Here is a 14,349-nt window from a genome sequence, read left to right as displayed (position 1 = left end):
TTCCCAAAAACTTCTGAAAATCACTTAAAGATTGTAAACTATACTGTGTCCAAATAACTTTTGAAAATTATTTGAAGTCTGTGAGCAGTCTTTCCCAATCTAACCTGCAGAGCTCTCACTAGCTGACAAGGCCTCATTTGCATCTTAAATTTTTTTTTTTTTGTTAAAACATTAACAGACTGGCTGGATGTTCCTTTTGGCTATATTTAACGCAATCTAGGTAGCTTCTTAACTATTTTTGAAGGGATTTAAGTATCCTTTTAATCATATAAGCAGTTCACACTCACACATTCGCAATCACATTTCATACATACCGGTGTGGCCACACCATACATTCAGAACATACATGCATCTTTCAGTCATCCTTTTTCCCTAGGTCATGATTAGTCTGTTGCAATGAAGCTCCCTTAATTGAAATCTATGTAAAAGAACAACTCCAGCCAATCCTTGAACTAAAAGGGTTAAAAAGTCCTGTATGTTCTTTATCATTCCTCCATTTGAGCTACAGTCATGGGGTACAGCCGTACCTACTCCTCATAACTCTGTAGATGCAAGGTGGAGAGGCCAGGTTTTTGGCCAAAAGTTTTTAGAGATGACTCACAAAATAGAACTTAAATGTAAACAAAATTTTCTATTCCATATACCTTTTTCTTTTTCTTTTTCTTTACTTAGTACCAGTACCTCTTTACTGTTACCAATTTTTTTTTTGAGTCAGGGTTTCTCTGTATTGTTTGGAGGCTGTCCTGGAACTTGCATAAAGGTGTGTTGGGATTAAAGGCGTATGCCGCTGGGAATCTCTTGGATTCCCCTACTTCCTGACCCTGGTATCAGGCTTAGGAGGGGGAAACTCAGAATGTCTAGTTTCTGACTTTTTAATCTCATTGGCAGCAGCCGCTCCCAATGTATTATTGGTGTTATAAAATTTGATGAACAGGGAGCTGGAATGACTAACTGGCATTAACATGGGGGGGAATCCTCACCAACGCCCATATTTCCCTTACCTGAGTGTTCAGCAATGGTTGGATCATCTTTATCATGGTGAGCATTACTAGTATCCGGAGTAGTATTGGGGTCGACATGCCTGATGCACCGTTCGGGGACCCAAATGGGCTTCTCACTTCCTGGAGGGAAAACACAAACAGCCCCTCGGACCCTAGCTAGTAGGGGAGTGGGTGGCTGCCATTTTCCTGTAATCAAATCCTTCCATCTGACCCATCCCAAGGACTGGGAGGGTTTGTTCCAATGTCTCTCCATAGCAGACAAATTATTACGGTCTATGGTCAAAAAATTTAAAATGTAAAGTATGGTGGATAACTGAGTATTGGGGGAGGTAACATACTCCCCCTTTTTATTTTCTTAAAATACTGTTTGAGAGTGGCATGGGTGCGCTCCACAATAGCCTGTCCCGTGGGGTTGTGAGGAATACCAAAAGAATGGACAATGTGATGTTCCCTGCAAAAGGCAGCAAAGCGATTGCTGGCATAGGCAGGACCATTGTCCGTTTTTAGGGCATCTGGAACGCCCATGTAGGCAAAGGCCTGCAGGCAATGAGAAATAACATCTTTAATCTTCTCTCCTGAGTGGAGAGAGGCAAAAATCAGTTTAGAATACGTATCCACCGAGACATGCATGTATTTTAATTTCCCTGCCTGCGGCAGGTGAGTGACATCCATTTGCCAGAGATGGTTGGCCCTGAGGCCCCGGGGATTTACCCCCTCATTGGGAGAATTATGATAAGGGGCACAATCAGGGCACTGAGAGGTAATCTGTGTAGCTATGGATAAGGGGCACCCAGTGTGAAATTTAATGGAGCGGGCATTTAGATGATACCTCTCATGGAGCTGGTGGGCCAGCTGCTCCTGAGTAAATAAGACCCTAGGGCGGGTCAAGGAGTCAGCAATTTCATTGCCCTGGGCAAGGGTCCTGGAAGGTTAGTATGTGCACGAATAAATCCCACATAAGCAGGGTGGATGCGCTGCCAAATAAGATGTTGGAGCTGAACTAATAAGGAACGAACCTGGGAGGTTGGAAGAACATATGGAGAAGTTTCTAAAGGTCTAACAATGTTGGCAACATAAACACTATCAGTATATAAATTAAAGGGCTCTCCATCAAACATTTGGAAAGCCATCAAGCATGCAAACAACTCGGCAGCTTGTGCTGACATGCGCCCTATGGGTACCCTCTTCCGTACCTGAGAAGAAACCACCACCGCAAAACCCTTGGAGGAGCCGTCTGTAAAGACTGAGCGAGCTCCAACTAGAGGGTTCTCCTTTAAAATCTTGGGAAAGATCACAGGGTGTTGTTTAAAAAAAGACATCAAGGGGCTATTGGGATAATTGTTATCAAACTGGGCGCCTGTAGATGTAATAAACAGATTAATAGGACACTGAAGAAGTCAAGAGATTTAAGAATTCATGAGAAGCAGAGAAATGGAAGAATCTAACTAAAATCAAGTTTGACAAGATAATGAACTATGGTGGATTGGAGAAGCTGGGGAAACTTTGGTGACTGCAGATCAGGCCACTTCAGGTCATCTGCTTGAAAGTAAAGCTGTGGAGTTGAGTTCAGCTGCAGAAGCAAACAGCAGGACCAGGATGAAGGAACTGGAGGACAGATGGATGGCAGGTCCAGGTAGGTGAGCAAGAAGACAGACAGATGAAGGAACTGCCTGAAAGAAGACATAGGACATAATGTTCTTAGGTGAGCCATGTGAGGTGCAGGAGCAGTGTTGTGAGAGACATAGACACGGGACACCCAACTTTGGCAGATAAAATCTGGGTATCTAGGAAAGAAAAGAGAGGCTAAAGATTTCTTGATTAGATTCTACCCCCTAAAGGAAGAGTTTTCTTTTTCATTTATATCCTTTGCAGTTATCTCCATAAACTCAGTGAAGCCTAGAGAACCAAGCAACCAAACCTGCACATGGCTTATCCCCCATACAGGTAAGGGCGGGGGAAGACCAGAAGCCTTTCCCAGACACCAGTGCTGAACTGGATGGATAGGGATTGACCCAGAGTCCTACAGGTATTTTAATTAAGCCCTAACTCATAATGTAAAGAGGCACTGGTGATTTTATGCCATACTTCCTAATGATTTAAAAATTATTTATTTTATGTGTAGCATGTGGGGTGGGGTGGGAGGGATATACATGCACATGAGAGCAGATGTCTGATGGGGTCAGGATGTCAGATCCCTCTTGACTTGGAGTTATAGGAAGTTGTGGTCCACCTGTTATGGACGCTGGGAACTGACCTCACGTTCTCTGGAAGAGCAGATTGTGCTATTAACCACTGAACCAGCTCCCCAGCCTCTTAACTGATGGTAAGAAGAACCCACACCCCAGAGGTCATGTGTGGAATCCTGGAGTTAGAGATCCAGTCCTGCAGGATGTTGCATTGCCTTAGAATGGGAATCCCAAGCCCTTCCTGCTCCTCCTGCATCATGACCCAGTATGCAGTGTCAGTAGGCCTGCTCTGTGGGATGTGCTCAGTTCATTTTCTTTGCTTGAGCTGACTTGTGTTCACAGAATGCACCAGTAAATATTGTTATGTCCTCTTCCTGTTTGGAGGTATGGACATTGCATGAGAAGAGGGATTGTTTAGGAGCAACTTGTCCCTGATGTGCAGGGCCTGGGTGCTCAATGTTCATCGGACACACTGGAGGCTACAGGGATGGCTCTGATAATCAGAATAACCAATAGGATGCACAAATGAGATGAACCCTTCAGCAATAGAATACTAAAGATCGTTTATTTCGCACACAAAGACACAAGGACACACCATATTATAGGTTATCATTTTCTAAGCATGCAATTCTAGGGCTAAGGAGTAGCAGGGATGTGCTAAATGGATTCAGAAAAAATGTGGGTCAGGTAATCAAAAATCCTGATAAATATGAACTTTGTCTCCCAAGGGGCTTAGAGTCTTCTGCAAAACAAATTACATCATGATTTTAATCTTCATTCCTGCAATTGCGTGCTTGATGTGTAAGGTATCAAATGAATGAGTGTTTCCACTTACTTCACTATATTGATCCCTCCCTAGAACACCTGCTGTCCTGGAAGAGTCAGACCTCTTAGGCTGGGGAGGGCAAGAAGAGTGAGATATCCCAGTTTAGATCATGTGGAACTTTGTCTTGGTGACTGTGTCACTTTTGTCACAGTCTTTGCAGTGTAGAGGGCCACAGATCATGTAACCCAGTGTCCTGTTGTAATTTACTTCCAGATCCTTTCTCATGGACACATCCAGATTTTGTGTGCTGTTAAGGGACAACGCAACATGACACTGGGCCAGCAAAGTCCCCTGGAAACTCAATACTCCCTTGGGCATACCTTGGTTAGGTATGGTCGTTTGAATGATAATGGCCCCCATGGACACTATTCCCACTTAGCTTGCTCTCTACTTCATGACTGTGTGTCAAGATGTAAGCTTTCATCTAGTGTTGCAGTGCCATGCCTGTGTGCCTGCCGCCATGTTCCCTGCCATGGTGGTCATGGACTGACTCTCTGAAACTGTAGACTCCAATACACTCCTTCTTCTATAAGTGCTTTGCTCATGGTGTCACAGCAATAGGAAAGGAAGACATGGATATACTCACTGTGAAGACAGGAGGTTTGCAGACATGACCACACCCATTGCTGCAGCACTTCATTTTCCCAGGGCACGACCCATCTCCAGTGCATTGCTCAACACAAGTTCCAACAGCATCCAGGGGCAGCTTGGGACAAGCTCCAGGTTTCTGTCCCTCTAAAATACACAAAGGTGTTTAAGGAGCTGAAGCAGTCAGAAAGGCAAGGTTGAGAATTGATGCTAGAGGTCTGAAACCCTGCTCACCTGAAGGAAACTAGCTCACTCTATTTTCTCCTTTGCACTCCGGGCTCTTCCCTCAGCTTCAACAGATACAATCTCTCTTAGGCATGAGTGTTCAGTCTGGCAATAAGGGGGAGTTTGCACCCTCCCCAAATCCCATACAGGCTCCTTCACAGCACCTTGTTCACATCTGCGAAGATGCTATAAAACTGAATGACATGCAGAACTCTCTCTCTCATCTCACCAACCCCAGGTTCATCTCTGAGAAACTGCTCCCATGAGTCCCACATTCAGGGCACATCTCCAAAGTATATGAGCTGCCTGATCGTGACCCCAGCTTTTGTCAGATGGAAAACTCTCTTCTCTCTTTCTCTCTGTCTGTCTGTCTGTCTGTCTGTTTGTCTCTCTCCCTCTCTCTCTTGAAAGAAAGCTAATGAATGCACAGTGATCACTCTCATAGGTCAAAAAGAAGTGACTTTGATCCAAACAGTGGGCACATGGCTTTGCCCTGTGGCAGCTGAGTTTCAGTCTCTAGTGGGTTTGTCCTTTGCTGCTGTCAGCCTGTATCCCCTAGGCCTTCTTACATCCAGGATGGGACAGAGCACAGGATGTGCCCGTCACTATGGCAATCAAAGCCACCAAAACCAAGACTGTGGCTGTCTTCATGTTGGCTGTTGGGAGCTATCATTGTTATTTAGGACCTCTTGTAAATATTGCCAGCCTTTTTAAAGAACAGTCCATCATTTTAAAGAATAGTTACCTTCAGTCCCATTCAAGCCTCTTGCCCTTCTTCTGCTTCCTAATGAGTAGAACTTGGGCTCACAGTAATAGCCTATGGCAAAAAAGGAAACATTCCACAATTAGATCATGAAACCCCTCCTTCTGCAACCCTTCACCTTGCGAACACCTGCTGTCTGCTCAACCTCATTGGCCTGGTTACTAGGCAACGACCCCTCTCCTTTGATTTCTCAGCCCTACCTAGTTTCCCGACCTAACCTATATAATGTGCCTAAGGAAAATAAAATCTTGCAGCTTGATCAGCCATGTTGTCTTGCTGTCCATTCTTGTGTCTTTGTCCCGTCATTCCAGGTTCCCGAGGGCTAGACCTTCATTGTGCCCTCCTGTCCACAGTAGTTGTCTCTGGAGGGGCTAAAGGCACAAATCAATTTACACCTCACAACACTAGAAGCCTGGGTATGTCAGGAAGTAGTCTATGGGGAAGCATACAAAGGAGAGTTTTCCAGAAACTGCCTGCCAATAGCCTGACTCTTTGTCTATCTCAATTATAATTAGAGTATTGATCTTGGTAGATGGCATAGATAACCAGGAAAAAAATAAAATATGATTTAGCACTTATGTGTTCTTCCATACATCACAAATTGGCCCTTTTTTGAATGGAGAGCAAAGGAAATAGTTGTTTCTGTGTAGCTCAGCAGTTCAGGGTAATAGCTGAATTTGAGATAGCCACTCTGGAGTGTCATGGCCATATGGGACTTCCTGGATGTCTTGCTGTGTAGGCATGTGGAATGTTTCTAGGACCCATGGTATTATGTCCTTTGTAGTTCTTTGGTTAAGATTCCTACACAGGTGTGGAATCTGGGCCCCTCTTACCTGCAGAAGTAGGCAATGAAGTCTCTCCTGGAAGAGATGGATATTTTTTTTCCAGGACAAAACATTATTATTTAATGAACCCAAATTTAGTCACTGAAAGGAACTTCTATCCATGATAACAGACTATAAAGAATTTTGTGACTTCTTACATAGAAAATAGTAGCATGACAATTTGCACCTAGATTTCTAGGATTGATTTAAGACGCCCATAATACATTTTTCAGTTAGGGAGGTGTGGAGTCGAAATTTTCCTTTCTTAAACTTAAGCTAATGATAGTGGCTTCCTGATGGATATTATGCAGTGGAATTCATCCTCAGGAATTCCTGGATATGAGTGATCTACATGCTTGCAGCATCTGCATGGGCTCTGGGAAGACAGTTCTTAGGACACAGTCTCTTTAGATAGATCCTCTTGGAAGTTTGCCTTCACAGTTTGAGGAAACCTGGGAAGTTCAGTGGAAAGCTAGCCATGGGAATGATTGCAGCCCCCAGGCAACAGGTGTGGCTGAGTTACTTGTCAACAGTCAGAACTAACTTGCCAATGAAGTCCTTGAGTCATCCTGCATATCAAGCCCCATCAAGCTTCAAATGACTGTAGCCATAACTGATATCAGTCTGCAATCACAAGAGAAACTCCTGTTGACACAATAGAGTTCCATAAATGAGTGGCTTGAAAAAACTGAAATCTTTTCCTTAGGCACTACTGAAGTTAAAAATCTGAAATTAAGGCGTCAGAGGGATTGTTCTGTCCTTTATAATTATTGAGAAGAATTTTTCCTTGCTTTTTCCAACTTCTGGATGCTCTGCCATTCCTTGGTTTCCAGTAACATCTACCTACTTTCATTTTCATGTGATCTTCCTCTTCCTCTTCCTCTTCCTCTTCCTCTTCCTCTTCCTCTTCTTCTTCTTCTTCTTCTTCTTCTTCTTCTTCTTCTTCTTCTTCTTCTTCTTCTTCTTCTCCTTCTTCTCCTTCTTCTCCTCCTCCTCCTCCTCCTCCCACCGCCATCTCTCTCTGTGTTTGTTTCTGTCTTTGTCTCTTTCTCTTCTTACCTCTCTGAGTCTTTCTGTACTCTCTTCTCATAGCTAACAGATATTATATTTAGAACCTAGTCTAAATCTGAGATGATTTTATCCATAGGTTCTTAAGTAATAACCCCAAAGACACCATTTACAATAGAGTTATATATTGAAGTTTTTGGTAGACATTATCAACTCAGCATGGACTCCATGTAAAACTTACAGCTAAACACTTTATTTCTGAAATTCATTCACAAAATCAATGTATTTGTTAGTATTTCCATTACTGTGACAAATGCCAGGGAGAAATGGAGCTTTAAATCCATGACTAGCTAGCATCAGTGCTGGGGGCCAAGGGAAGGCTGAACATCATGGCAGAGATTATGTGGAAAAGCCAAACTTCATATCACAGAAGAGAGGAAGCATATATGGAGACATAATAGCACTGCAAAAAATCTCTACCTTTCAAATGCACATTCCTAGTGTCCTACGTCCATTAATCTACACCTCTTAATATATTGTCTTTCAGCTATGAACTTATGGGTAGAATGGCCTCATTCTGTTGAGAGTGAGTAGGCAGCCTCCACTGTGATAGTTGGTCTTCTTAGACCAATACTTTTCTGTAAGACAGGCCTTGAGAAAGAAGACTGCTTGGGTAAGCAGAGAAGGTATAGGAACCACAAGAGAACAGTCAATGTCCCTAGTCCCCAGTAGAGAACCTTCCTCTTTGTTATCCTTTTTATAGACTCTAAGATGAGGAGTCGCAGTGGTAAAACACCAACAGCTGTGGGATGCCTCACTCATGGTGTGGCTGGCTTTTGAGTTGTCTTGTGTTTGCAGGGTTACTGCTCAGAGATGGAGGGGGTTTGTTTGGTCACATGCTTCATTCCATTAAATACCAGCCCTTCCATCAGATTGAGAAGACAAGCCTGGGTGTCTGTAACATTTCCCATTCTGCTGGGTGTATGCTATGTCAGAAACAAAGGCAAATTTGTTTGTGATCATTCATAATGTCATAATTTATTGGATAACCATAAGTTCCTAAGATATAGCATGGGAATTTTTTTGCTGCTTTTGTATTTTATTTTTGTGACAGGGTTTGCCTTTGTAGCCATCACTGTCTTGGATCCTCTCTAAGACCAGGATGGCCTCAACTCAGAGATCTTCTAGCCTCTGAATCCCAATTGCTAGGATTCAAATAAGGGCCACCACTTTGCTTAAGACACAGCAGTTTTAAAGGAAGATATTGACCAGGCAGTCCTGCTTTATTGATAGTTCTCATGAAGGGTAACACTGAATCTCTTTATTCCAAGCCAATCACCACTCTCATATCACTGATTTAACAAATACAGTAAATACATCTATCTATATTCATATACACAAATATTATGCTTGGGTATCACAGAAATGGCTGTAAAGGCCACAGCAGAATTATAACGTTTCAGAATTCCTGAGGAGCAAAGAAACACAGGAATCTAAGTAGAATCTAAGATAAAGAAGTAGCATAGAGAGGACAACCTGGAGAAACTATGGTGACTACAGGTCAGGCCACATCAGGTCACCTTTTTGAAAGCAAAGCTGTGGAGTTGAGTTCAGCTGCAGAAGCAAAGTGCAGAGCCAGGTCAGGATGAAGACTGGAGGACAGATGGATGGCAGTTCCTGCTGGGTGAGAAAGAAGACAGATAGATGAGGGGACTGCATGGACGGAGACATAGGACATCAAGTTATGAGGTGAGCCTGAGGTACAGGAGCAGTACTGTGACAGAGAAAGATGTGGGGCACACAATTTGGTGGGCAAAATCTGGAGATCTAGGAAAGACAATGTTTCCTGATTAGATTCTACTCCCAGAGGAAGGGTTTTCCTTTTCATCTCTATCCTTTGCAGTGATCTCCATAAACCCAACAAGGTGAGGGAGCCAGGCAATTAAACCTGGACATGGCTTGTCCCCCATCCAGCTAAGGCCGGGGAAGATCAGAAGCCCTTCCCAGATAGCAGCGCTGAGCTGTATGGATAGGGATTGACCCAGACTCCTAGAGGTATCTCGATTAAGTTCTAACTCCTAATGTAGAGAGGAAGTACTGCTTCTAGTTCATGCTTCTTAATGATTTACAAATTGTCTTAAGTTATGTATACTGGATTCTGGTGGGTCACATGGTCTCCTGAAGTCAGGTGAGTGAGTGGGTCAGAGGTATCAGTATCCCTGAAGCAGTAAGTTGTGATCCACCTGTTATGGATGCTGGGAACTGACCTCAGGTCCCCTAGGAGAGCAGAGTTCGCTATTAATCCCTGAACCAGCTCCTCAGCATCTTAACTCATGTTAAGAAGATCCTACTCCCTAAAGGTCATGTGAAGGCTCCTGGAGTTAGAGATCCAGTCTTGCAAGATGTTATATTGCCTTAGAATGGGGAATTCCATGAGCTACTCCTGCATTATGTAAATGGAATTCCAGCAGGGCTGCTCTGTGGGACGTGCTCAGTTCATTTTGTCTGCTTGAGCAGACCTGTGTCCACAGAATGCACCAGAATATATTGGTATGTTCTCTGCCTTGTTTGGAGGAACAAACATGACATGGAAAGAGGGACTGTGTAGGAGGACCTGGACCTGGTCTTCAGGGATCCTGAAGGCTCTGTGTCCATGGGACTCTCTGAGACTAAAGGGATGGCTCTGATAATCATAATAGTCAATAAGATTCACAAATGAAAAAAAACTTTTCAGCAAGAGAATGCTAAGGATTGTTTATTTTGGACACAAAGGCACTAGGAAGCAGTCACCACATTATAGGTTTTCATCTTCTAAGGATGCAATTCTAGGGCTAGGGAGCAGCAGGTAGTGCTCTGTCGATTCTTATGAAGTCTTCTGGGATGTCCATCAGTCATCATGGTGAGTATGGAATCCATCTCCCTAAGGGCTGTCAGACGTCTACAACACAAATTACATCAAGATTTTCTTCTGTTTAGGAAAGTTCAGATGTTAACCCCTCACTCTATGCTGGTCAGCTCATTGCTTTTTGTATGTTTGACCATGTTGGAGTGCCCCTTGTCCCCACCTTAAGCAGAACATAGTAGACACTGGTGCAGAGCTCTTGCTGACATTCAGACCTGTTTGTGTAGTCTAGATATTTTTAGCTTTTACTTTTATTCCAGCACAGGACTGCCTGATGTGTAAGTAATTCGAATGAATATTCCCATTTACTTCATTATCAACCTCCCTCCCCAGAACACCTGCTCTCCTGGGAGAGTCATATCTCCGAGGCTGGGGAGGTGAAAAAGAGTGAGATATGCCAGTATATGGCCATGTGGACCTAAGTCATGGTGACTTGTGTCACTTTAGTCACTGTGGGACCCTATTTGTAGAGTCAGGGGCCTCAGATCATGTGACCCTTTGCCCTCTGCCATGCACTTTCAGATCCTTTCTATTGGATACATTCAGATGCTGTGTACAATCGGGTGCCAAGGCAAATGAAACTGCCCAGGCACAATCCCCTGGACACTCACTTACTTCTGAATACATACCTTGATTGGTTGTGGTTGTTTGAATGGCAATGACCCCATGACATATATTTGAACACACTGTCCCCAGCTTTTGGAGCATTTGGGGAAGGATTAGTACTGCTGTCTGGTACACCAGCCTCCAGCAGCACAGAATTTTAAAGAAATCCAATGGAGTTGGCATAGAGCAAAATAATTTTTTTATTTGAGGGGGTAGGGAAAAAGGAGCAAGCACATACTTTATGATGGTATAACTCTTTACTGTCTCATATTGAAATCTGCCAGTTTCTGCCATGATGATTCTTTGCTTCTCCATTCTATCTCTCATTTTAGCTGCATCTTTTCTCTCGATGTTTTCCTGCTAATTATCTCATACATGATGTTAATCTTTCATTATGTTCCTGTCATCATGATCCCCAAATTTCTTCCCAGCTCTGTTTTTGTTTCACAGCTTAAAAAGACCCACAAAATCACAGCTTAAAAAGACCCACATTCCATTTCACAAGTGAATGATAAGAAACAGAGTCATTCCAGCAGCTCACAAGCAATAAATCCAGATAAGCACAGAAAAAGAGAAGAGCACTTTCTTTCAGCCAACTCCCTAATTGGTGGACTATAACCAAAACTGCAAAAGGAGAAGCGTTTTTGTTATCCAGGTAGGCATGTAAAACTTAACTATTTCGAGAGTAAGAGAAATAAGGAAATTGTGTGTTACACCCTAACTTTTAAGTGTATAAACCTTTTCAGAATTTTATGGTTAGTGGCCCTAAAAGCTCAACTTCCTCAGACTGGAGACTGTTGTTTACAAAGAGCAGTGTGTTGTCAAGGAGAGTGCAGAGCCTAAGTAAGAGACCCTTCTCAGCAAGTGAGCTTCAGGTGGGTGTAGGGAGGAGGCAGAGGGAGGAGGCAGAGGCACAGAAGGCAATCATACTCGGCATTCTCTGAGACACAGTGATCTAAAAGCCTTTTAAATCTTAAAATACATTATACTTGGTAACCCTAACCTGTTAGAGAATGTCTTCCTATGGTGTCTACACAAAGGCCCAAAACTGAGGGAAGAAATTGTACAGTAGAGAGTTGATCACTGTCATTTGGCACCACAATTAAGATGCTTCTCACTAATTACCTTGGCTGAACAAATCTGACAACTGGCTACGTATCCTCGTAAATAAGATTGCATTTTTCTGTGAATAGTTTGTCTTAAAATTCATTAATAAGGAATCTGGTCTGATCTAAAGCTATTTTTAAGTTTTATACCAGTTGATGGTATACAGCTATTTTGGCAGCTAGGGAAGAAGACAGTTGTTTTCCAAACTCGTGCTCTAAGACAGCCCTTATTAGAAACTTGTAATCTCTGACATGGGTAGCACCTTTTTGTATTTATTTTATTCATCAAAAGTCTTTATAATCTAAAGTTATTAATATCAGTTTGACAGTATAGCTAAGGAGGACAATCCACAGATAAAGATGCCAAATAGCTAGGGATTACATTTATTAGATGCACACAACTTAGAATACAGGCTGTGGGGAATTCCCTATAGTCAATAGTGATAGAATGCAAATTATCACATGTAAAATTACAAGTAGAAGCAAAAAGATATTCTGGTATAGGTATTACTCACAAGTTTGTAAACATGATTTTCACTCTATTCGAAATTATTTACTGGTGGGTTGATGCCTTGAATATTAAATTCTAGTTCCTGTAAGATGGCCTCTAGCAGATTAAGAGGTGTGATTGTCTTGGAGGAGATGTGTCACTGGGGACAGAGTTGGAGGTTTCAAAAGTCCCACACTATTCCCACTTAGCTTGGTCTCTGCTTCATGATTGTGTGTCAAAACTAAGTTTGAGCTGCTACTGCCGCACCATGCCTGACTGCCTTCGGCCATGTTCCCCACCATGATGGTCATGGACTTACTCTCTGAAAGTATAAACCCTCCATGAACTTTTCTTCTATAGGCTGCCCCTGCCATGGTGTCACCACTTTAGGAAAGTAAGGCAGAGACTATACTCACTTCAAAGACAGCCAGTGTGCAGTCCTGTCCACATCCATTGCTGCAGCACTTCATTTGCTCAGGGCATAATTCATCTGCTATACAGTTATCTTCACAAGCTCCAATATAATTTGGGGGAATAGTGGGACAATCTCCAGGTCTCTGCATACCTGAAATACACAATGGTGTTTATTGACGCTGAAGCATCTGAAAGCCAAGGCTGACAATTGATGGTAGAGGTCTGAAAGCCTGCTCTCCTGCAGGAAACTAGCTCACTCTATTTTCTCCTTTGCACCCTGGGTCTTTGTCCTCAGCTTCACCAGCTCCAGTCCTTCTCTTAGGCATGAGTGTTATCTGGTCATTGGGAGAGTGTGTGACCTCCCCGAAGCCTACACAGTTTCCATAGAATGAACCTTCCATGGTTACTGCCCCTTCTTTACATCTGAGAAGACATTATACATGCTCTAATGACAGCCAGACCTCTGTCATCCCACCATACCCCAGGTTCATCTCTAAGCAATTACTCCAGTGACCTCACATTCAAGGCACATCTCCAAACTAGATGAGCTGCCCTGATCTCTACAATGCAACTCTCCTCTCTCTCTCTCTCTCTCTCTCTCTCTCTCTCTCTCTCTCTCTCTCTCTCTCTCTCTCTCTCAGGATAAGCAATACAGAGTGATCACTCTAATAGGCCGAATGAAGTGAGTTTGATCCAAGGAGTGGGCACATCACTTTCCCTGAAGTATCTGATCCCCAGATCCTAGTGCTCACAGATTGACTCTCCTTCAGACACTTACTTCCGGGAAAAGATTCCAGAGAATCAGCAGAGTTCTTCCCTATCACAAGTATAGCTAGCAGAACGACGCCTGTAGTTGTCTTCATGTTTTCTCTGGCCAGGCAGAAGACACAAATCAATATATAGCTTCGGTAACTCTTGATGTGAGAACAGATAATCAATGGAGAAGTCTGTAAAAACAAGAGCTCTCCAGAAATTGCCTGCTGATATCCTGGCTCCTTTTTATATTTCATCACTCGCTTCTGTCCAATCATTTTCTTGGTAGATCAAATGATAACCAGACAAATATCCAGACAACAAATTAGAACTGTGTTCCTCCTGAGCACATTTTGTCCCCTTAAAAGTTATGAAAAAAGAACATAATTGTTTCTGTGTCCTTTAGCATATCACATTGGGAATGAAGATGAGGACACTATGTCCTTGCAAAGAGTGTGGCCCCATCCAGGGCTTCCTGGACATCTGGCTTTGTAAGCATGTGGCATGTGTATGTATGGTGGCTGTGTCCTTTTAGGTCTATGGGTGAGATATCTAAATAGGTATGAAATCTGGGTACCTTTTACGTGGAGAAGTAGGGGATGAATTCTCCCCTGGAAGAGATGAATATTCAAAGATTTCAAAGAGGCTAGAGCCAGT

General features: G+C 43.0%; 1 protein-coding gene and 1 pseudogene across 1 annotated transcript; both read right to left on the bottom strand.

Annotated features, from left to right (window-relative positions):
• Positions 1 to 3,823: 3,823 nt before the first annotated feature.
• LOC101842805 lies at positions 3,824 to 5,477 on the bottom strand (annotated as a pseudogene).
• Positions 5,478 to 10,170: 4,693 nt separating this feature from the next.
• LOC121141442 (WAP four-disulfide core domain protein 18-like) lies at positions 10,171 to 13,896 on the bottom strand. Its single transcript, XM_040749345.1, has 3 exons — positions 13,718 to 13,896; positions 12,942 to 13,090; positions 10,171 to 10,359 (listed from the first exon to the last, which is right to left on the bottom strand). The coding sequence occupies exons 1-3, from the start codon at positions 13,800 to 13,802 to the stop codon at positions 10,342 to 10,344; spliced, it is 252 nt and encodes an 83-aa protein (XP_040605279.1). The 5' UTR covers positions 13,803 to 13,896; the 3' UTR covers positions 10,171 to 10,341.
• Between the last annotated feature and the right edge of the window lie 453 nt (positions 13,897 to 14,349).

Source organism: Mesocricetus auratus, unplaced genomic scaffold (assembly GCF_017639785.1).
Source record: "Mesocricetus auratus isolate SY011 unplaced genomic scaffold, BCM_Maur_2.0 Super-Scaffold_100007, whole genome shotgun sequence".
Classification (NCBI taxonomy): domain Eukaryota; kingdom Metazoa; phylum Chordata; class Mammalia; order Rodentia; family Cricetidae; genus Mesocricetus; species Mesocricetus auratus.
Note: the sequence above shows the minus strand (reverse complement) of the source record. Positions and strands in the feature narration are given on the sequence as shown.

Bases quoted from the DNA above. Each gene is read 5' to 3' on its own strand.
- LOC121141442 (XM_040749345.1), bottom strand. From the start codon at position 13,802: ATGAAGACAACTACAGGCGTCGTTCTGCTAGCTATACTTGTGATAGGG. The intron at 13,091-13,717 runs GTAAGTGTCTGA...TGTGTATTTCAG, and splicing joins TCTGGAATCTTTTCCCGGAA to GTATGCAGAGACCTGGAGAT.